Source organism: Lupinus angustifolius, chromosome LG15, assembly GCF_001865875.1.
Source record: "Lupinus angustifolius cultivar Tanjil chromosome LG15, LupAngTanjil_v1.0, whole genome shotgun sequence".
NCBI lineage: Eukaryota > Viridiplantae > Streptophyta > Magnoliopsida > Fabales > Fabaceae > Lupinus > Lupinus angustifolius.
The window spans coordinates 19,964,184-19,986,336 of NC_032023.1; the positions used below are offsets into that span (position 1 = coordinate 19,964,184).

A 22,153-nucleotide genomic window follows, 5' to 3' on the forward strand; every position below is an offset into this window, starting at 1 on the left:
GATTAGTTATCCAAAAGGGTGAGAAGATGTCATTGTTACTACAAAAAATAATACTCATGACTCACGAACATAGTTAAGTTTACGTGTGTAATTTTAAAGTGATTTAAAACAGCTTTGTATCCAAAAGTTATTTAGATTAAAACTAATTCTATTACACCAATTGATTTCAACTAATAATGAAATGATGAGAATAATGACATTCTTAGTACTCATCATAGATCATGGATCAACAATAATTTTACAAAAGTAAAAAGTAAAATTGTTATAATTGATTAATAAGGAATATCAATGAACACTCTAAAGTGTCCCACCAAAGAAATAAACAATAATAGAAGAAGAGATATAGAGGCACTAGTGTCCCGTGTCACAAATTAATATGGGTGTATGAAAAGTTTTAACAACTACCAAATAGTCTGAAAAAAATCATCATAAAGGATGGTTTGAAAAAAAGTATTTTTTTTTGTCAATACTTAAGTCTTTGAATGGTGTATTATTCTAATTTCCAAATCATTCATTCAATCAAACTAATTTGAAGAATCTCCTCCAATCACTCTCATAGAGCTGGGGACTAAGGGAAAATATGTAGACAATATTAGAGAAGAGAAATGTTTCTAAATATCCTTTTAACTATTAAAGAATGAAACTTTAATGTGTTTTTTATTTAGTACAGTATTTATACTTTCATTTAAAATTAACTTCTTTAAATATTAGAAGGATCATTTAAAAGAATATGTTAGGAGAATCTAGCCATGTTAATTACATCAATGAAGGAGATTGAAATGACAAGATTTCGAGACCCAGATATACTTTGCAGTTGCATCATTACTATAAAATAAAGTAATAAACCTTTGAAACTAATTACAACCATGTATTGCAATGGCCAACAAGAAATAAAATAAAAGATAAATTCAGTGCTTCCTTGCCCTAAATCTCACATAACAATCTCAACTTTGTCTTTCCTTAAAAATTTCACATATTCCTCCACATTTAATGATAATCATAGTCGATCCATAATTCCCTCTAAAAAAAGTCCCAGAAAACGAAAAGGGCAAATATGATTGAAAATAAAAAGAATTCAAAAAGGAAAAAAAAAAGTATTTTGAATCGATAATTGGATTGATTTTTAGTGGTAATAATGAATTAATGAAAACAAAAAAACTAAAAGGAAAATTTCCAGATCTTGATTCTGAGATCAACCTTACACTGAGAGTTGATAACTGAAGCCACTGTTGGAGACTTAGCACTTGGCACGTTTCCTCTTATTCCTTCACACGTGACTCTAATCCCAACCTTCTTACTCTTCAATGATTCCATCTTCATCTTCACCTTTGTATCCATTTGAATTTCTACTGGAAAACCCTTCACCTTCTTCAACCCCGATCTTAAACTATTCAACGATTCTGTGTCCAGATCCATTGACCCTGAAACAATGCTCTTCACACTCGTTTGGTTATTCTTACCAGATTCAAACGATGGTAACGTCCCGTTCCCGATTGCTACGGAGTTAGAGAAAACTGTTACAGTGAATGGCTCGTAGAAGAATATGAGGTGGTTGTTAGGGTTTTTCGCTATGAGGGTGAGGTTGAAGAGTGTGGTGAGGTGTGAAGGTGAGTCTGATGAGGTGGTTAGGTTCATTTTCGCAATGCGGAGGTTTGTGACGGAGAATTCGGGTCGGTTAGGGCGGTAGAGGACGTAGAGTGCGGCGCCGACGATGGCAGCGAGGAGTGCGACGGCGAGGAGGGTGAGAATTGTCCAGAAGCAGCAGCAACAGCAGAGGTTGCGGTTGGAGCGGTGGCGGCGGTGGTGGTGGGATTGAGGACGGTAGATTTGACGGTTTGGGTTGTAAAGCTGGGATTTAACTCCACCGGGGTTGCCATTGACGGTGGCAGGTACGGCGCCGTTACCGTTAATTGTTCCGTTTCCGTTGGGTTTGGAAGATGGGTTAGACATAATAGTAAGGTGAATATTAGAGCAAGGAAAAGAAGGTGAATGAGGGTGATAGAGTAGAGAAAAGAAGAAGCTTTGTAGAAGAAAAAAGAGAGAAGAGTGAGTGAGAGATAGGTACTTTGAACCAAAAGGGGATGCTTCCACCTCACCAAAAATATATAGAATCTCTCTTTCTTTTCTTTTTTCTCTTTGCAGTAATTTGTTTTTTCCTTCCTTCTTTTTATTTCCAAGTTTATTCTATGTCTGTTAGTCTACATTAATCTATAATCTTAACCTTAGGTTAATGTATGATTCAGCAATAATAATAATAATAAAACTTGAATCCCAAGTCAAGGGTTGTGTCATGTGTGTTCTGTCTTGTAATTTTTTATGCTTGTTTTTCTATTACCTTCAACAAGTAGCTTTAATTTGTTGGCTTAGTAACATGTGATTGAGTGAATTCTGAGGAACATTGAGTCCACTCCTTTTCCATCCGTTTTACACACTCCCTCTATTATTTTTTCTCTGGTCAAGTTTAGCTCTCAATCAATTAATTAGGTAGGACAAACACAAATACATGGCTGAAAATTAATTAGATATAAGCCCTCGAGAATTTCATGTCCATACGTTTTTCTTCATGTCTTTTTTTGTTACTGTTTTAAGATTTTCCTCTTTCAGTATAAGATTATAGCTTATACCTCTTCCCTATTTTTTTGTGGGCTCAAATTGTTGATTGTTCAACGTCCAGAAACGCCTATTTAATTAAATGAGCACTATCAGCTTACATCAAAAATAGGAACTTAGAGTAAAAAGGATTATTCCCCCATTAGTTCCCAACCTTAGAGTAAAAAAAATAGTTGTGGTTAAAACTTGTGTATTATTTATTTAACAGTAGATGTTAATCTTAATGTTCAAATAAGTTTTACTTGGTAATATTAGGAATTTGAATTTTATAAGCTAAAGATTCCATTAAGTTATCCCCAATCTTCGATGCAGAAGTTACCTCTTCTTTTAATATAAAATCAGATCACTCTTTCAGAAAGAGAAAATAGATTTTTGGTTTGAAAATGATATTTGGACATATAGAGAAGTATTCTATAAAGAAATTAAAGTTGAAACTTCTACTCAAAATCTCTAAAATAGAAAAGGAAAATAACAAACACCCCTTATCATAATGAAGAGAAAATGATGCCCAAACGAATACGAAACATCACCTAATGTAATAATACGTCCAAATAAACATGCTTCTATGGGTCACAGACACATGATTTTGAATATATTAAGAACTAAAAAATAAGCAGACATTACAATTATTCAAATGGACACAGCAAACAGCAAACAGCAAACAGCATGTGATGGAAGCATATCTTTCCCTGATAACAAATAATGTGCCAACACGTGCCATACACATGATTTTTGTTAATCTGTGAATCCTAAATCCTTGTTGCACAGTGTTCTCACTTGGATTTATTGATAACAAGTGGAGACAACAAACATTAAAGATTGCAATCTAAAGTCAATCACAAGTTCATAAACACTCATTCTACTCTGCATGTTAGTTATTATCCTCACATTTAACAAAAAACAAATTAGATAAATACAAAATTTCCATTTTACTGCAATATCTCATGCATTCTGGAGGAATTGAACAATCATCATTCTCTCAATCTCTTAACGGCCGATTTCTTTGATCAACTAATCTGTTATCAAGCCAACAAATATAGACTAAGATGGGAATTTAATGTACAAATTTTCTACATGGAAATAGTAGAAGCATAAGAGATTTTGATCTGATACCTTTGAAACTTATGTTCACGGTAGATGAGCATTATAGCTAGTAAAATTGGGATCAAAGCTAAGCACAAGTGTTCCAAAGAATGGCCACTGATGGTGTAGTTATTTAGACGGTAGAGATTCCTGTCAGTAGCACCTTCAAATTTTGCTAGCAGATAAATCCCTGTGCCAACATAGTTCAGGTTTCAAAGCATGCCCAGAGAAATTAATATAATGTTGCTATTTCTGAACAACAGGGAATATCCTCAATTCATGGTTAACCAAACTTTAGTTTCACTAGGTGAGGTTGACTATATGGATCGAACGATACCATAATCATCTATCATAAATCATGTTCACTGAAAAAACATTGATCTCTAGATATTTTCTAATTGTCTCGCCTATGATTTTTCTTGGCTTTTACTACCTCTAGAAATTGAACTAACATCAATGTGATTTACTAACTATGGCTTCTAGTAGTCTCCTCCACTCATACCCAACCCACCTAGGGTGTGATTTTACCAATTTTTTTTCCAATAGGAGCTAATCCAACTTTTCTCCTACTACATTTATTCCTAATCCTATCTTGTTTAGTGTGTCTCATCCAACACAATATTCTCATATGTACCACCTAACTAGAGATTGCGGCATGAAAAAACAAAATTATGGATTTTAAGAAATACAACAGTTGTTCTTCAAAAATTAAAATGGGCGGTGAACTTCTCCAACGTAAATATCTGTTATCAAATCTTGCCTTTTATAACAACAACAATCATGATTTAGTCTCACTAGGTGGGTCAGTATGATGGATCGAACGATGTCATAAATTTGAACAACAATCATGATTTAGTCTCCCCCATGTCCTCAGAGAATGTTCATTGTTTTAGTGGGAAAATAAACTAATAAGCACAAATAAGTCCCAAACCTAAAACTATAAAGGTGGACATAGCATTAAAACTATAAAAAAACTAGATTCTAAATCACACCACAAATTTCAAAAGGCAAATCATAGTTGTTAATGCAACTCTAGTACTCCTGACACTATTATACTTATAGCCTCTTGGATAACATTCCTATTTTCCTCCATTTCATAATCAATAAGAACATTTTAATACCTGACTTTTCAGCCAGTTTATAAGTAAGGACTAAGGACCTACAGTTTCCATAGAAATAAAAACCCTTAGAAGGTATTGACTACTAACCACCCGAACTATAGCCAATGTGTAAGAAGTACAATGAGAATTTCGTTTCTCGTATCAAACTTTCTAACATTTGTCTGCGTCTGATATATTCACCCAGATTCAGTAAACAGAGGATGTATGCTGTCAATGGCATGAGAGTTACTACTTTACTTCTATAATCGCCTTCTAAGTTCTAACCTGAATACTAACTTTATTAGAGCAATGATGGAAGGTTAAAAAAGAATTCCATTTCAAACAGATAAACACTAAGAAAAGCTTTAGTCCCAGTTGCTTGAGAACAAATGCTACGCATACATTCGATTTTAAGATGTACCTAAGGCACTTACTCAATGGATTGAATCTGCTAGAAATGCATAATAGACAGACATGATAAATTATTATTCATTAAGTATTTGAAATCTATAAATAGCAGTTTTCCAAATAAAAAAACAGGAATAGTCAATCGAATAGAAATCTTGTTAAGCAAAGTAAAAGAGTTATAAACAGCCAAAGCTAACCTGTTGACAAAAACCAATATCTTGAGTGAGTATATTTGGAGCGACAAAGAAATGCTATCACTGGGATAGCTAGAGGAAGCATCAACTTGAACATCATGCAGAACCGTATATCATTATAAATTCTGCAACCAACTAGCAGATATAATTCAGCATAAACTTGGTTACAGTTTTCACACTCTCACTTTAAGTTTAAGAAGTCAAAGATGGAACATGCATGAGACTTATAGGGGGGAAACTAACCTTTCATAAGTAACACAGAGAAAGGCAGAAAAAATGAGTGCAATTAGACAACATAGCCCAATCCTCTGGCTAAGTCTCTCAGCTACTAAACTAGATAAAAGGGACGATAAGGCCACCATCATCTGCCATTAACAAAACTAGTGAGCTTAAAGAAAAAGATAGGAAATAAGTAGTATCAGTGTTTCAAATTGCGGACTACATCACGTGATGCGGGCACCGCAATACCGAATCACAGTAATGCAACCTCAACGAGCCGCAACGCAACCGTATTTTGACCGCATCAGGCCACAACGCAACCACATTGAGCCGCATCAGATCGCATCGCTGTCAAAAATATGTTTTTACTCACAAAATAATTCACATCATAGCTGCTGCAATCCGCATCGCAATGACCACAATCGCCGTAACCACAATTTAAATCACTTGGCAATATGACCCCACTTGATTATCACTCACAAAAAGAGTGTTTTGCATATAATATGTGTTAGTTAAATATAAATGCCTTCCATTTACTACAAATTCAAACCAAAAAAACAATTGCATGATAAAAAAGAGTAAGAATGACATAATAAACAACAATGGGGTGGGGTGTTTAGAATAGCTTATAAAAACAAACTTTTTTTAGCATATTTAAATAAATAAATAAAAAATCTGATTGAATAAAGGCTTAATTTAGTTGTACCAAAATGCCCCCCATAGGACTAGTTAATTGTGATACTAACCGGTAAAGTGTCCCACAACACACGTTGATCATCGGGTCTCAAATGGTAATAAGCAGAGCCAAAAGCCACCCCTGCTATTCCACCATAGAATAGTACCCAACCACACACTTCTCCTCGTGAACTAAAACAAACAATGCCACTTAAAGTTATAATAACAATAGGAATTATCGAAATAGTCAAATTTGTTACAATGAAGGAAACCTTATGTTGAAGAAACCTCCATCGAGAGCGAGAACGAAGCCGATAACACCCACAACTAAAAATGGGAAATTTGTGATCACATTCAATGTGTTGGGTACTCCTGTAAAAAACCCAGAAGCCCAAATCAACAACCAAAGCAAAATTAGAAGTTTGGTGTTAAAGAGAGTGAGTGTGGTTACCGAAAAGATTGCGCATGTCAACAAAATAATGGTGGTTGGAAGAGCGAGAAATTATAGGAGTAAAGAAGAAGAAGCAGATACAACAAAGAAATGCAACTCCGTATATGGTAAAACTTGTCTTCCATCTTCTGCAGTGTTGATTTGTAACCCAACCCATGTTCGATATTTTAGAGGTTTTAATTAAAAAACAACCAGGTTTGGATGTTTGGGAGAAGTGTCTCCTTCTGTTTCGACACAGAAGAGAATAGTGTGCCTCTTGTTCTATGAAAAGGAAATGTGTCGTTGAGGTTTTGGATTTGATTTTGATTTTGATTTTGATTTGAGTGGTAGTTCTTTGGAATGGTGCAAAAAAGTGATTGAGTTGAATTAAACAAAGTTCAGTTTGGTGGTGTGGGAGTGACCCCATAATCAGCGTTTAGTTGGTTTGATTTAAAGTAGACTCCACGTGGGCTTCCTCGATGAAATCGACGTTTCTCTTTATTTAGGTTAAGGTCCTACTCTTTAGAATCAATCCACTTTTCAATATTTTAAAATCTATTAACGGATAATATAAAGTTTTTTTACATTTTCAAAATATTTTCTTCATTTATATTACTTTTAGTGCATAGATTTTAAATTCTTACTTTGATTTGAAAGTTTATAGTTAATATATCAGTAATAAATGATTTGCTAATAATATAAAAAAACTTAGTTATCAATATATATATAGATATTACACTCTTCTTAGCTCCATAACTCATTTTATGAACCAAATGCCTCAAATCATCATTTTGCTTCATTTACCAAACAAAAAACAAATCTCCACGTCTAAATTAGTTGTGTGAAGTATATATTCACGGAGCACAAAAATATACCAAACTACATATTATGAATATTTTAAAAAAATATAGGTAGCTCTATAGACTACACGAAAACAAATAAAACACACAACTCTTACGTAACTTTGTTAACATAAAATATAGCCATTTTTACTAATGACGTCAAGCTCTTATTACTACTGCTTTACTAAATCAATAGCTTATTCATATCAGATACACAAGAATCTTGGCTGTGTGTAATGAACGACACGTATAAAGCCAACATTAATTTGATTTTGAATATTTTTTAACACATTAATGATATTTTACTACCAATTTCTTTGATGTTTATTTTTATACAATAGATCCAATACATTTACCCAATCCGTCGTAATCTACTGTGGATTGATTTGAAGATAAAAACAGATATTCACCCAAAGTGCACTAACTTTACTCGTTAGATTCTACTAATAGATACAGTATCCAACCCATGTCCAGCTATTAATAATAATATTTATGTATTCTTAATATAAAGATTTATATATCGTCAATATATTATAATAATGATTATAAAACTCATAATGACTATAGAATGTGTTTAGAAGAAGAAGGGGCATGTGTTAGAGAAAGAAATAACATAAAGTAACATCTACATGCAGCAGCAGAAAAGGCACAGGTAATGATTTCAACACCTGTCGTTGTATTGGCGGCGGTGCTAATCCATATAATTAACCTGTCTCACTCATGGAACCCATTGTTGACCCAATAATAACACTCATCCAGCTTCACCCATTGCTTTCTCCAGCCCACGAATAGTTAGCAAAAAGCTAATTTTGTTCGCATTGGGCCCAAAATACCATTTATGATGAGGGGAGGGTAGGGCCCGACCCTACATTTAGTCTTGAAAAAACTACAAGATGAAATAAAATCTTACACTAACCATACATATATATTAACTTTTAACTAAAATCCTTCATGGGAAAGAAAATTGTAGCCTGTTATAGCAATCCCACCTATCACAATTACTAAGTAGGATTATGAAGTATAAAAAGAGACATGTGTTTTTCCTTCATTTGGATCATCTTTCGTATTTGTCAGTTCACATTCTTATTTTAAGGTTTTAAGTAATTAATTTTTATATATTTTATTTTGTAAAATTAGAATGTCTTTTTTTATATTGTACATATTTTATATTATAATTTTTTTTGTAAAAAATAAAAAAAAATGAAGGACAAAATAAGAATATAAATATTATAACGATGGTTACACCATATTTTAGTTTTATATAGTACATAAGTATATATCTATCTCTTATAATCCAGGAATTGTTGAGTATTAGAATTGGGCTCGTTTCTTTGTATTATGTTTTTTCAACTATATGAAACCAGTTACTATATACCATAAAATATGAAATCAGTTACAACTTTTAAATAAAAGTTAATTCGGTTTATTTTTATTAATACTAACGTGTTGACAGGCACTGTCGTACCTACCAACTCACTTTCCTATCATTTATAATGTGTAGTTTGAATTTATTCGATTAGTGTAATGTTCAATTTTCTGATAGACATAATGTAAGAAGAAGACATAGTTAACCAAATAATATGAACATATATTAGGTGGAGAGGAACATTAACTTATATATGATTTTTTAGTAAAAATTAGAAAAGAGTAAGGGCAAAATAGGGAGAATCACAAATTACACCATAGTGGGTGGTTATTTTGGGTTTTCCCTTGAGTAGTATAGATATATTTGTAACAAAAAAAACAAGCAAATACAAGGGGAAAGATACTATGTAATAATCTAATTTGACAACTTTAGAATACTTTTTGATAATTTTAACGACCCTTAAAAAAATATAATTGAAAATATTTCTTTCGTTCATTTAAAATAACATCACACCTCGTCATGTATTAAAAAAGTCTTGGACATCATAGTCGAATAAATCAGACGTGTAAAATTTGGAAGACAGAATAGACATGACAGGATGTCTGAACTACTTGAGTAGTTATTTATGGGCAAAGATGATGGTATTAAAAAAAGTCAATACTTAATTAATCTCAATCATTTATTTATTCAAAAGGCAATGGTACTTTTGATATTAACAAAAAAAATATAAATAATAAACTTGGAAATTGACAAGAGAAAAAACAAGAAAAAAAATGTCATGAGAGTGAGGAAAGAATGTCGACACCATAGCACACATTTGATTGCAAAAGGTGGCAACCGAATCATCCTCCTCCTACCATCTTCCTCTCTCTCCTCACTATGACGACACTCTCTCTCTCTCTATCTTTCAGTTTCTTCCTTCTTTCAAACTTCTCCACCGATTTATGCTTTTTTTCTTCTTATATCACATCCCTTATTCCAATCTCTCTCTTCTTATTTCTTCATTTCCCCTTTTTTTCTATTCATTTTCTCATTTCAGATTCCTATTCCTAATCACCTCCTTACTTCTATAACTTCCCCTCTTTCTTTTTACGACACCACTATCTCATGTTTGATATTGAGGTTTGTTCTTTCTTCCTTTCTTTTCCTCTCTTCTTTTCATCTTTATTCTCCAACTTTTTTATTATTATTATTTCATTCATATTCGTATAGCCATCACTGATATTGGATATTTTTTGTATTCTTATCAGGATTTCTGGTTACTTCTCCAGCACTTCGTTGGAAAAACAGATCTCATTTCTGGTAATTGTTTCATTCAAATACCATCAATTGAATGTTCCTATATCTAACAAGGAAATAGTTTTTTGCACTGAATTTTGTTACATTTTCAAAATCACAACTACAACTTAGAATCGTGATTGCAACAAAATGCTACAGAATTGAAATAGAACAAACACACCACTCAAATTGCACAAAAATTGAAAAGTTATTGTTTTTTTACGATTGGCGTAGGTCAATTATATTAAAAAGGGAATCTAAATTGTTGCACCGGTGCTTTTCTCAGAAGAAAAAGAATCGATTTTCCGGTACTTACCAGAATCAATGACGAACTCAACTTGCGGAGGAAAAGGATTAGACATATGCAGAGATGAATCAGCAGCATTTGTTCTCAAATTCGTTGCAATCGCTTCCATTTTACTTGCTGGCTTCGCCGGAGTAGCAATACCTCTCATCGGAAAACACAGCCGATTCCTCCGAACAGATAGCAACCTCTTCGTCGCCGCCAAGGCCTTCGCGGCTGGGGTGATTCTCGCCACCGGATTCGTTCACATGCTTTCAGACGCAACCGACGCGCTCAACGACCCGTGTCTTCCTGAGTTTCCTTGGTCCAAGTTTCCGTTTACCGGTTTCTTCGCAATGATGGCAGCGTTATTCACACTTCTTCTTGATTTCGTTGGAACACAGTATTATGAGAGGAAGCAAGGAGTGAACCGGGCCACAGAGGAACAAACTCGGGTCGGGTTTATTGAATCGGGTGAGGAATCTTCAGCAATTGGTGGGAAGGTGTTTGGGGAAGAAGAGAGTGGTGGAATGCACATAGTGGGGATGCATGCACATGCGGCGCATCATAGACATAACCACCCTCATGGACAAGATGCTTGTGGCGGCGCTGCCAAGCAACATGGCCACGCGCACGGACATGCGCATGGACACGCGCAATCGCTTAGTGATGTTGCTGAGGATGAACCTGACGTACGACACGTTGTCGTTTCGCAGGTAACTTAGAACTGCCTTATTTTATTTTCGGTTATTTCTTTTGTTCTGTCTTATTATTATTCACCTCTTTTATATATCTAAGAGTTTAATATATGTTCTGAGTTGTTGTTTATAGCCTAAATATATATCATTTATTTTATTCATTATATTTATTTTCATTAAATAGGCGATAATCATTAATAATCATCAGTTAATACATGAGGTCAGTTACATTAATATATCACCATAAAATGTGGAGTGCATTCTCTAACCGTACGTAATATTTTATAATTTTATAATGAATTGAGAGACGATTATCACATCAATGCTTTTTAGTTCTTTATATTTCAATTTCACGTCAGTTTAGCTCTATTTTTCTTTTTTCTTTTCAGTTTTACTTATTTTAACAGTAATGTTTGATTTTTACGACACTATACTAAATTATTGTAGAAGTAAAAAGAAAATGAGTTCTTTTGCAACTCTTGTCTTTATTTTCTTTCTCCTCTTAATATACACTACGTGTGCATTGCAGGTGCTGGAGCTTGGGATTGTATCACATTCAGTGATAATTGGGTTGTCTTTAGGAGTTTCACAAAGTCCTTGCACCATAAGACCTCTAATTGCTGCACTCTCTTTCCATCAGTTCTTTGAAGGGTTCGCACTTGGAGGGTGCATCTCCCAAGCACAATTTAAGAACTCATCAGCAGCAATAATGGCTTGTTTTTTTGCACTCACTACCCCTTTGGGTATTGGCATTGGAATAGGCATTGCTTCAGTGTATAACCCTTATAGTCCAGGGGCACTCATCGCTGAAGGTATCTTAGATTCATTGTCAGCAGGGATTTTAGTGTATATGGCTTTAGTGGACTTAATAGCTGCTGATTTTCTTAGCAAAAGAATGAGTTGTAACTTTAGGCTACAGATAGTTTCTTACTGTATGCTTTTCCTTGGGGCTGGGTTGATGTCTTCCCTCGCAATCTGGGCGTGACTTTCGGGTATAGATAGTTATAAGTCCTGTCCTTCCATGCAAAGGAATCATACAGATAGTTACTCCGTAAGTGATACCGATACCATTACATGGTTCATTTAGTTATGTTGTATGTTACTTTTTACATTAATTTTATGAAATCTTCTCAATCGTAATCTTACACAATTTTATATATGATACATATGTTGAGTGAGAGAGTTGTTATGTAACTAAAATTTTATCTTCAACACTTTAAACTTCCAAATAAACCATTGAATTAAAAGGGGTACATGGTTGTAACTTTGTGCTCCAATACAAATTAATCTTACAAAAATGAAAAGGTTGCAGTATCCACAGCTTCCACGCGTTGTAAAGTTCAAAATAGAGTAGTCAAACTAAAGAAGGGTAACCAATACAACATGCTATCGGGAAATTAGCGAATTATAGAATTTGTTCTAATAAATCTCAGAATTGTCTAACTTTTCATAGACAAATTGTTTTATTAACTTATTTTCAACATCACATGACAACAAACTCTACACATAATTATTTTACTTTTTAATTATTAATTGACATTTGTTAATGTTATAGGGGCATCTCACTGGATACCCGATCAATTAAGAATACTAAAGGCCTAAAATACAATGTTACCTTTATGAAAGAAAAAAATAAAATTATATTAAAAATAGATCATTAAAACACAAGGTCTTAGATATTCGGGTGTGCACCCTCTTTTCACTTTTAAAAGGTAAAAAAAACACTTATTTTAATCAATGAATCTGATCAATGGTTAAGATAATTGTATCTAATCTAATAATATATATTAAAGTTTTGAGCAAGTTGTATGCTCTAAAGGACTACCGATAATATTGGTTGGGTATAAGTGTATATATGACTTATCTTTTCTTACAGCCTATAGCCCAGGTTTATCTTTTGACTGTTCTGTTACCCACCATATCTAGTCAAGGTCTTGAGTGAGTGAATTTGGTAAGAATTTTTGTTACATATGAGAGTGTATTTTGAGAAAAATAGAGTGTTTGTTTTCTTCTTTCTTTGTTATCATCTTACCTAGTTGAGAAGGTGTTTAATTGATCAACTATAAAAAAGAACGTGTGGGTGAGATGCTCCAGGTGACTAGGGTTCAATGTAGCTTTGCCTAATAATTGTATGAATTTTTATCTGCAATGCTAGTTAGAGGCAAGAAATGGGCCCCTAAACTAAAAGGGGCTGGTTTGGAGATGTGGTTTGGTCTATTTGGTTCTGGTTATATAAATTTGAGAGAGTGGTGTTCTAACCCCTCTATTTGGTATTATGAGCCTTTAGCTAGTGTTGTAACATAAAGTGGGAATAGAAAATTGGCAACACATGGGGATACTGTTTTCCTAGAAATAACAATTTCCAAACATGAACAGGGAACCTTTATTTTCCATTATGGTCAAGTACAAAAATCTCTTCAACATATCCCTGTGATGTATACATTAGAGGATGAAGGACCCAAAAAGAAAGAAAGAAAACCAAGTGTATAATAAGGTTGCTATCAATTGCTTCAACTACTATGCTAGCAGCAGGCACTTTTTAATTATTCTAAATGACGTGATTCTTGAACGCCATTATCATTTTTGGTGAGAAAAACAAGATGAATGCCAAGATTGAACCAAAGAAAATCTTGATAAAATATGTAATTGGGTCATGATCAACATCTTCAGAGGTGCTAGTTGGAGCATACAAAGCTGTTGCCGATGGAAGAGTTTCTATTACTGCATCTGCCAGATCTGTAATGAAGGAAGGGGTGAGACCAAGGGCAGGGACACGTGCCCAATTCTTGATGCCAGATTCAAGGGCCAATTCCTTGTACTCCATGTCAATTTCTTCAAGTGTTTCAATATGCTCACTCACAAAGCTGGATACAAGAAGAAAGGAAAACTTCACTGAATATACAGCTTTCAACAGTTATGATGAACATATTTTAAGTTCCATATAGTACCCCCAAGAATTGAAATCAACAAGCACAGTAAAAGGCCAATAAGTATGTACCTCACTGGAACAGCTAAAAGACTCTTGACACCTTTTTGACCGAGCTCAACGAGAACTTCATCTGTATACGGTTTCAGCCACTGTACAGGACCTACACGACTCTGTAAACTCATCCAGTAAAAATGTAAGATATAGGAAAAATAAAAAGTAAACCAAGGAAAGCACAAGGCAGCATTTGAACATAACACACCTGATAAGCAAGAGTGTGTTCATTATTAATTCCTCTAGCTTTCATCTCCTGCATGATCAAGAAGATGCAATCCTCCATTTGATCTCGGTAAGGATCCCCCGCTTCCTCAACATAACTGACAGGCACACCATGGGCACTGAAGAATATCATTGCCTGAAATATAGGAGAGAGAAAAATATGCCATGGTTAAGATTGCAGTAAGAAATCTTACAGGCTTCAAAAATTTTAAGCTCTGACAACAGGGCCCCATGGTAAAAAATGTTCATCAATTGCATCAAAAGAACCATGCTAAAAGTAGTAAAAAAAAGAGAACACAACCCACCTCCTCAGGCTCAGAAAAGCTGTGGAGCTCTTTCTCAATTAAGTCAGCCATAGACTTAATATAGCCTTCTCGTTGGTACCAAGAGTTTATAACGGAAACAAGAACGCTAGACAAATATTCATCTTCCCTGGAAATTTAATAAAATCAATTATTAATTCATAATGATCTTTAAATCACTTGAAAGCTATCACAAAGTGGCAATAAAAAGTACCTGAACACCTGCTGGAGAACACGAATGCTTGACCCAGTCGTGGATATAGAAAACTGGGGATAAAGAGGAAGCACCACAAGCCTTGTTATTCCATCCCTCTTGATCTATCAAGCATAACAAACTTACAATTTTAGATGCAACTCATGATTAAACCCCATGTGCTATTTAATTATGAAATTAAAACATAGAATCGACAATTCAAAATGACAAAATTCAACCAAAATGTACAAGAATTTACTTGCTGAATTGCTTCTTCAGTGAATGGATACCAGTATCGCATCCCAACATAGACATTTGAAGAGAGGCCCTTTGCTTCCAAAGCAACTTTAAGTGCAAGTGCCTGCACAAGCACCACAAAAGCACTGTTAGTTCTGGTTTACACCATAAAATGGGCAGATTTTCTAATTGAACATATCAGCCAAAAGCCAAAAAAGGTGTCCATATTGAAAAGGAATAAAAGCATTTGCAGAAGAATATAAGCCTGAAAAACACACAATGGAAGAATCATAAGAAAAATGCACAAAAGAGAATTGAAACTCCACCTGGTCATCAGTAATTTTGCGCAAAGGAGAGCCACCTCCGATAGCAGCATACCCTTCCTTGGATTTAGGAGCCCGAAGCACAGAAATCAATTTTGCTAATGGTTTCTGGAGAAACCGAAACAACCTTGGGAGACGAATGATATCCTATCACAGTACAAGAAACATATTAGCAGACAAATTATATGAAGCTGCATTCATGCTAATATAGAAATTGACCAATAGAAATAAACTCTACACTCAAGCAGTAAAAAGAAGAATTACAATAATAAACTAACATACAGGATCAGCGAAAAGATTGAACAGAAAAGGTTGAACATCATTCAGTGTCTCTGGTCCTCCTAGATTAAGAAGCAGCACTCCTACTTTTTCTTCAGCAACATGGGAAGGATTTTCTAAATGAATCCCATCCAATGTGGTTGTACCCACAGAATAAGATGCTTGACCAACCAAGTCTCTCTTATCCCAACTAAAAGGACCCCGAAGCATGCCATTTGTTCGATTCGTCGAGGCAGGACACAAAAACAACGAAGCTTGAGATGTAGATTTGTTAGAATCTGAGTGGCAGGTGACATAAGTGAGACTTCTGATTTCAGAACATGATCTGCCAAGATGAACAAGAGTTTATCGATTGCTCGTAGATATTAACAAAAAAGAGGAAAAATCGTTCATTTACCTTCTATGTGCTATAATTTCTACCACAATGTTTCCATAACTCCATTACAAATCAAAAGCATTATTGAATAACACACTCCATGAATTTAAAAAATGTCGAAAACTCGATTAGGCCTATGTGGAAACCTCATCTCATACTCAAGCTACGAGATTAAATGGGTAAAAAACCAACTCGGTTGCATTTTTTTGTGGTGAATAAAAGAAACGCTTCCACCACCAGACCAAGTGTTATCTTAACTTCATTTGCAGTTATATAGGTTATTTAAAACTGGATTTGAGAAATGAAAGATAAAATACTGCAATTCAAACGTGCAGAAAATCAATAGGATTTGATTAAGGTTTATGATTGAATTTATCAAACCACAAAATCTAAAAGCAAACTTATAAAAATTCGTTTGGTTTAAGTAAAAATTGACACAGAATAAACACAAACGCGAGGAAATCATTAATTGAATGATTAAAAGATGAAGAGTGGGAACTTACGGTGAAATTTTGGAATGACATCTTTGAAACCTAGTATTGTATAGAACACCGTTATATGACGCAGCGATCATGGTGCCAAAATCGAAACCCTATAAGCTCAACAGAGTAAGAAACGAATAGTAATGAAAAGAATATTAAATTAGAAAGAAGAAGAAAAAAAGCTTATTTATTCTATTTTAAGTCTTTTTAGGCTGCGGTGGTTAAAGGAACATGGCGGTGGGGTGGGTGAACTGAAAAGTCATTAATCAAACACGTTTACCTGTTATTTTTCAAAGTTCAAAGAGGAATGCTACGACGTCGTATTCTACTTTCATCATGGGCTTTCAATAAGCCCAAATCCATTTCTTATTGGGCCTACGGATCCATTACTTAGAAAAGATTAAATAGCAGCAAATTGAATTAGATGTAGATGATGAATTGATGATGATGATGGAGGAAGGAGACAAGAGTAAGAGTAACATGGTTGGGTTTGGTGATGAAGGAGGAAGTAATAGTAAATACGTTTTGAAACCGATGAGAATGAACAGTGAAGATATACTAATATGCGTTGATGTGGATCCACAATGTCTTGTGGAAATGAAAGCTACTTCTTCAACCAATGGTAGACCCATAACTCGATTGGATTCTATAAAGCAAGCTATTATTCTCTTCGTTAATGCAAAACTCACTATCAACCCTGATCATCGTTTCGCTTTCGCTACTCTCTCTACTTCTGTCTCTTGGGTTCGTTTTTTCCCCTTCTTCGCGTTCTTATTTTACATTGTTTTTGACCTAAGCATTTTAATTTTTACAGTAACTCAGTACTTGTGTTTTCTATATGTTAATAGTATAGGGGAAATAAATAATAGCAGTTTATTTTATGATTATGATGCAGGGGTAAGCATAATGATATGCAATTTTAACTCTAGAATGATCTTTTTATTGATTTTCTTATTGCTGGTTATCATTCTTGAGAGACATAAATGCATTTGTCATGAGTGAATGTTTTGTAGTGTGCATTAGATGCTATATTCTTAGAGATTCATTTTTCATAAGGTGCTTTCATCAATTGCCATATTGGCCTATTGGAACAAAACAACATCACTATTTTTTTGTATTCTAATATTCTATGATGTTGTACTATTGGCTCCCTAATTGTGGCAGATAGGGAGTGCCAAATGCAAAAACCTTTGAACCTTAGAGTAGACATGTTGTTTCTGCTATTGAAATCGATGTTATCGATCAAGGTAGCGACAAGGCTCGTCTGCTCCTTTTGTAATATTAAAAAAAGAAACAAATTGTTTGAAGCTAGGTAGGATGTGCTGCCTGCTCATGTTCTGCAAACCATTTTTTCCCTTCAAGTTAAATGTCATACTCCTATCTATGCATAATGCATTCGTATCTTCATAGACGTTGATTTCATAAAAGCTCTTGGGTTTTTTCCATGTTAGATATGACTCTTTCAGACATTTTTTATTTATAGCAAGGGTGTATTTGAAGCATTTTTGTGTGTGTATGTGTATGTGCTTATTTAAATAACTACAGTTAAGGAAGGAGTTTAGCAGTGAAATAGAATCAACAATTGCAGCAATGCGGGGGCTTTCAGCTTCTTCATCTAGTGGTCAAGCAGATCTTACTAATTTGTTCAGACTTGCTGCTCATGAAGCTAAGAAATCCCGCACTCAGGGTCGCATTCTTAGAGTGGTAAGTAGTGGCTGCCCTCAATTATTTCTACATCTTTTGGTTAGCATAGAAATTCATTTCATTTATTATCATGTGCAACCGGTCAGAGGTCCTTAAAATATATTGGATATATGATTTTTAATCACTACTCTTAGTCTTGTATTATGAATCCTGATATGCAATATCCTACTCCATTGTAGATTCTATTCTACTGTAGATCATCGATGCAGCCACAGCATCAGTGGCCTTTGAACCACAAGCTCTTCACTTTGGATGTGATATACCTTCATGATAAACCTGGACCTGATAACTGCCCCCAGTTGGTGTACTATAATTTCTACCACAATGTTTCCATAACTCCATTACAAATCAAAAGCATTATTGAATAACACACTCCATGAATTTAAAAAATGTCGAAAACTCGATTAGGCCTATGTGGAAACCTCATCTCATACTCAAGCTACGAGATTAAATGGGTAAAAAACCAACTCGGTTGCATTTTTTTGTGGTGAATAAAAGAAACGCTTCCACCACCAGACCAAGTGTTATCTTAACTTCATTTGCAGTTATATAGGTTATTTAAAACTGGATTTGAGAAATGAAAGATAAAATACTGCAATTCAAACGTGCAGAAAATCAATAGGATTTGATTAAGGTTTATGATTGAATTTATCAAACCACAAAATCTAAAAGCAAACTTATAAAAATTCGTTTGGTTTAAGTAAAAATTGACACAGAATAAACACAAACGCGAGGAAATCATTAATTGAATGATTAAAAGATGAAGAGTGGGAACTTACGGTGAAATTTTGGAATGACATCTTTGAAACCTAGTATTGTATAGAACACCGTTATATGACGCAGCGATCATGGTGCCAAAATCGAAACCCTATAAGCTCAACAGAGTAAGAAACGAATAGTAATGAAAAGAATATTAAATTAGAAAGAAGAAGAAAAAAAGCTTATTTATTCTATTTTAAGTCTTTTTAGGCTGCGGTGGTTAAAGGAACATGGCGGTGGGGTGGGTGAACTGAAAAGTCATTAATCAAACACGTTTACCTGTTATTTTTCAAAGTTCAAAGAGGAATGCTACGACGTCGTATTCTACTTTCATCATGGGCTTTCAATAAGCCCAAATCCATTTCTTATTGGGCCTACGGATCCATTACTTAGAAAAGATTAAATAGCAGCAAATTGAATTAGATGTAGATGATGAATTGATGATGATGATGGAGGAAGGAGACAAGAGTAAGAGTAACATGGTTGGGTTTGGTGATGAAGGAGGAAGTAATAGTAAATACGTTTTGAAACCGATGAGAATGAACAGTGAAGATATACTAATATGCGTTGATGTGGATCCACAATGTCTTGTGGAAATGAAAGCTACTTCTTCAACCAATGGTAGACCCATAACTCGATTGGATTCTATAAAGCAAGCTATTATTCTCTTCGTTAATGCAAAACTCACTATCAACCCTGATCATCGTTTCGCTTTCGCTACTCTCTCTACTTCTGTCTCTTGGGTTCGTTTTTTCCCCTTCTTCGCGTTCTTATTTTACATTGTTTTTGACCTAAGCATTTTAATTTTTACAGTAACTCAGTACTTGTGTTTTCTATATGTTAATAGTATAGGGGAAATAAATAATAGCAGTTTATTTTATGATTATGATGCAGGGGTAAGCATAATGATATGCAATTTTAACTCTAGAATGATCTTTTTATTGATTTTCTTATTGCTGGTTATCATTCTTGAGAGACATAAATGCATTTGTCATGAGTGAATGTTTTGTAGTGTGCATTAGATGCTATATTCTTAGAGATTCATTTTTCATAAGGTGCTTTCATCAATTGCCATATTGGCCTATTGGAACAAAACAACATCACTATTTTTTTGTATTCTAATATTCTATGATGTTGTACTATTGGCTCCCTAATTGTGGCAGATAGGGAGTGCCAAATGCAAAAACCTTTGAACCTTAGAGTAGACATGTTGTTTCTGCTATTGAAATCGATGTTATCGATCAAGGTAGCGACAAGGCTCGTCTGCTCCTTTTGTAATATTAAAAAAAGAAACAAATTGTTTGAAGCTAGGTAGGATGTGCTGCCTGCTCATGTTCTGCAAACCATTTTTTCCCTTCAAGTTAAATGTCATACTCCTATCTATGCATAATGCATTCGTATCTTCATAGACGTTGATTTCATAAAAGCTCTTGGGTTTTTTCCATGTTAGATATGACTCTTTCAGACATTTTTTATTTATAGCAAGGGTGTATTTGAAGCATTTTTGTGTGTGTATGTGTATGTGCTTATTTAAATAACTACAGTTAAGGAAGGAGTTTAGCAGTGAAATAGAATCAACAATTGCAGCAATGCGGGGGCTTTCAGCTTCTTCATCTAGTGGTCAAGCAGATCTTACTAATTTGTTCAGACTTGCTGCTCATGAAGCTAAGAAATCCCGCACTCAGGGTCGCATTCTTAGAGTGGTAAGTAGTGGCTGCCCTCAATTATTTCTACATCTTTTGGTTAGCATAGAAATTCATTTCATTTATTATCATGTGCAACCGGTCAGAGGTCCTTAAAATATATTGGATATATGATTTTTAATCACTACTCTTAGTCTTGTATTATGAATCCTGATATGCAATATCCTACTCCATTGTAGATTCTATTCTACTGTAGATCATCGATGCAGCCACAGCATCAGTGGCCTTTGAACCACAAGCTCTTCACTTTGGATGTGATATACCTTCATGATAAACCTGGACCTGATAACTGCCCCCAGTTGGTGTACGATACCCTAGTAGAAGCCCTTGAACATGTGAGTGAATATGAGGGTTATATCTTCGAGAGTGGACAAGGGCTAGTTCGGATTGTTTACCGTCATGTGTTGATACTTTTGTCGCACCCTCAGCAGCGCTGTATCCAGGATAACATTGACATACCCAAGTCACTTACAAAAAAGGCACCTCAGGTTGAGCCAATGGCGACTGATGATAGTGTTCCAGTATCCAGACAATGAGAATGTTGTTGTGTAATTAGCTCTCTCATGTCATTTAAATTATTGATTTCATTTGTATGCTTCTTATGTTGCAGAAAAGACATTGATGTTATAAGTACTACTTAACATGTATGTCCTGGTAATTTTCCTTAAAGTATGCAGATCTCTATTTAAGAGGTTCCCATCTAGCAAACTGTTTCCAAGACGACTGTATCATTACCATCCCAGGTAAAAACAAGTATGTTTTTAAGGTAAAATGACTCTTCCCGTGATTTTCCTACTCCTGCAGAAGACACACAAAAAATCTAAGTAAACTTTGGCTAATGTTCCCTCAAGTTATTTTCTTGAGAAGGTCTTGTTACCATGTTGAATTGTTTTGGCTATTAGTATTGAAAGCTTTATATCTCAGCATATACATTCACCATGGTTTTATCCTGCTAAAAACAAGTATTCTTTTAAGGTAAAATCACTGAACCATGTTTTGCCTACTCCTGCAAGAAGACATATAATTAATGCTCACTAATAAGCAGCAACATATATTCTTGCTAAGCCTCGCCATTTAATAAGCTTCCTCAGTCTTCAGTTCTAGTTCTCTTTTTATTAGAAGTTATGGCGAGAGGAAGTTCGGTCTACACTAGATAGATAAAGAAAAAGATGGTAAATCCATATTCATTTGAAATAATTGCAGCAGTGCATATAGTAACACAATTATTTGTTTGAGAGTTGAGTTTTGGTCTGAAAGAAAGATAATATTTCAGAGTCATCTCGTAAATATATTTCATAGTTTTTAGCCTCCTCTTTCCGTTCTCTCCCCATCAAAATTAACTTGCAAACAGTCTGTAGAGAAAGGAAGGGAGAGATAAGGTTGAGAATCATGAAATACACTTAT

At 34.5% G+C, this 22,153-nt stretch overlaps 5 protein-coding genes and 1 pseudogene across 8 annotated transcripts; 3 read left to right on the forward strand and 3 right to left on the reverse strand.

Annotated features, from left to right (window-relative positions):
• LOC109328718 lies at window positions 808-2,123 on the reverse strand. Its single transcript, XM_019562309.1, has one exon. It carries the CDS (start codon window positions 1,948-1,950, stop codon window positions 1,159-1,161), a length of 792 nt encoding a protein of 263 aa, XP_019417854.1. The 5' UTR covers window positions 1,951-2,123; the 3' UTR covers window positions 808-1,158.
• On the reverse strand, window positions 3,158-7,124 carry LOC109327512. The gene is made up of 7 exons (XM_019560686.1): window positions 6,741-7,124; window positions 6,562-6,661; window positions 6,361-6,481; window positions 5,639-5,760; window positions 5,399-5,520; window positions 3,724-3,883; window positions 3,158-3,626 (listed from the first exon to the last, which is right to left on the reverse strand). Exons 1-7 carry the CDS (start codon window positions 6,895-6,897, stop codon window positions 3,590-3,592), a joined length of 819 nt encoding a protein of 272 aa, XP_019416231.1. The 5' UTR covers window positions 6,898-7,124; the 3' UTR covers window positions 3,158-3,589.
• Window positions 9,739-12,318, forward strand: LOC109328103 (zinc transporter 4, chloroplastic-like). 3 transcript variants are annotated; one of them, XM_019561382.1, is made up of 4 exons: window positions 9,739-10,049; window positions 10,178-10,229; window positions 10,492-11,204; window positions 11,716-12,318. In XM_019561382.1, exons 1-4 carry the CDS (start codon window positions 10,035-10,037, stop codon window positions 12,169-12,171), a joined length of 1,236 nt encoding a protein of 411 aa, XP_019416927.1. In that variant the 5' UTR covers window positions 9,739-10,034; the 3' UTR covers window positions 12,172-12,318. The 3 variants fall into 3 exon arrangements, with proteins under 3 accessions (XP_019416927.1, XP_019416928.1, XP_019416929.1); XM_019561383.1 differs by having other exon boundaries at window positions 10,495-11,204; XM_019561384.1 differs by having other exon boundaries at window positions 9,742-10,049; window positions 10,440-11,204.
• Window positions 13,605-19,305, reverse strand: LOC109328102 (ferrochelatase-2, chloroplastic-like). 2 transcript variants are annotated; one of them, XM_019561381.1, is made up of 9 exons: window positions 19,067-19,305; window positions 15,729-16,050; window positions 15,450-15,593; window positions 15,146-15,247; window positions 14,908-15,011; window positions 14,697-14,823; window positions 14,375-14,527; window positions 14,185-14,285; window positions 13,605-14,050 (listed from the first exon to the last, which is right to left on the reverse strand). In XM_019561381.1, the coding sequence occupies exons 1-9, from the start codon at window positions 19,135-19,137 to the stop codon at window positions 13,735-13,737; spliced, it is 1,440 nt and encodes a 479-aa protein (XP_019416926.1). In that variant the 5' UTR covers window positions 19,138-19,305; the 3' UTR covers window positions 13,605-13,734. The 2 variants fall into 2 exon arrangements, with proteins under 2 accessions (XP_019416926.1, XP_019416925.1); XM_019561380.1 differs by lacking the exon at window positions 19,067-19,305 and adding an exon at window positions 16,605-16,843.
• On the forward strand, window positions 17,002-21,108 carry LOC109328105 (annotated as a pseudogene).
• LOC109328104 lies at window positions 19,469-21,459 on the forward strand. Its single transcript, XM_019561385.1, has 3 exons — window positions 19,469-19,789; window positions 20,591-20,749; window positions 20,929-21,459. The coding sequence occupies exons 1-3, from the start codon at window positions 19,487-19,489 to the stop codon at window positions 21,283-21,285; spliced, it is 819 nt and encodes a 272-aa protein (XP_019416930.1). The 5' UTR covers window positions 19,469-19,486; the 3' UTR covers window positions 21,286-21,459.

Bases quoted from the DNA above. Each gene is read 5' to 3' on its own strand.
- LOC109327512 (XM_019560686.1), bottom strand. From the start codon at position 6,897: ATGGGTTGGGTTACAAATCAACACTGCAGAAGATGGAAGACAAGTTTT. The intron at 5,761-6,360 runs GTTAGTATCACA...TGTTAATGGCAG, and splicing joins TGTTGTGGGACACTTTACCG to ATGATGGTGGCCTTATCGTC. The intron at 3,627-3,723 runs GTATCAGATCAA...GCTTGATAACAG, and splicing joins CGTGAACATAAGTTTCAAAG to ATTAGTTGATCAAAGAAATC.
- LOC109328103 (XM_019561382.1), top strand. The intron at 10,230-10,491 runs GTAATTGTTTCA...TGCTTTTCTCAG, and splicing joins AAAAACAGATCTCATTTCTG to AAGAAAAAGAATCGATTTTC. The intron at 11,205-11,715 runs GTAACTTAGAAC...TGTGCATTGCAG, and splicing joins GACACGTTGTCGTTTCGCAG to GTGCTGGAGCTTGGGATTGT.
- LOC109328102 (XM_019561381.1), bottom strand. From the start codon at position 19,137: ATGATCGCTGCGTCATATAACGGTGTTCTATACAATACTAGGTTTCAA. The intron at 15,594-15,728 runs GTATGTTAGTTT...GTACTGTGATAG, and splicing joins TCAATCTTTTCGCTGATCCT to GATATCATTCGTCTCCCAAG. The intron at 14,051-14,184 runs GTACATACTTAT...TCTTGTATCCAG, and splicing joins CTTTTAGCTGTTCCAGTGAG to CTTTGTGAGTGAGCATATTG.
- LOC109328718 (XM_019562309.1), bottom strand. From the start codon at position 1,950: ATGTCTAACCCATCTTCCAAACCCAACGGAAACGGAACAATTAACGGT.
- LOC109328104 (XM_019561385.1), top strand. From the start codon at position 19,487: ATGATGATGATGGAGGAAGGAGACAAGAGTAAGAGTAACATGGTTGGG. The intron at 19,790-20,590 runs GTTCGTTTTTTC...AAATAACTACAG, and splicing joins TCTCTACTTCTGTCTCTTGG to TTAAGGAAGGAGTTTAGCAG. The intron at 20,750-20,928 runs GTAAGTAGTGGC...ACTCCATTGTAG, and splicing joins AGGGTCGCATTCTTAGAGTG to ATTCTATTCTACTGTAGATC.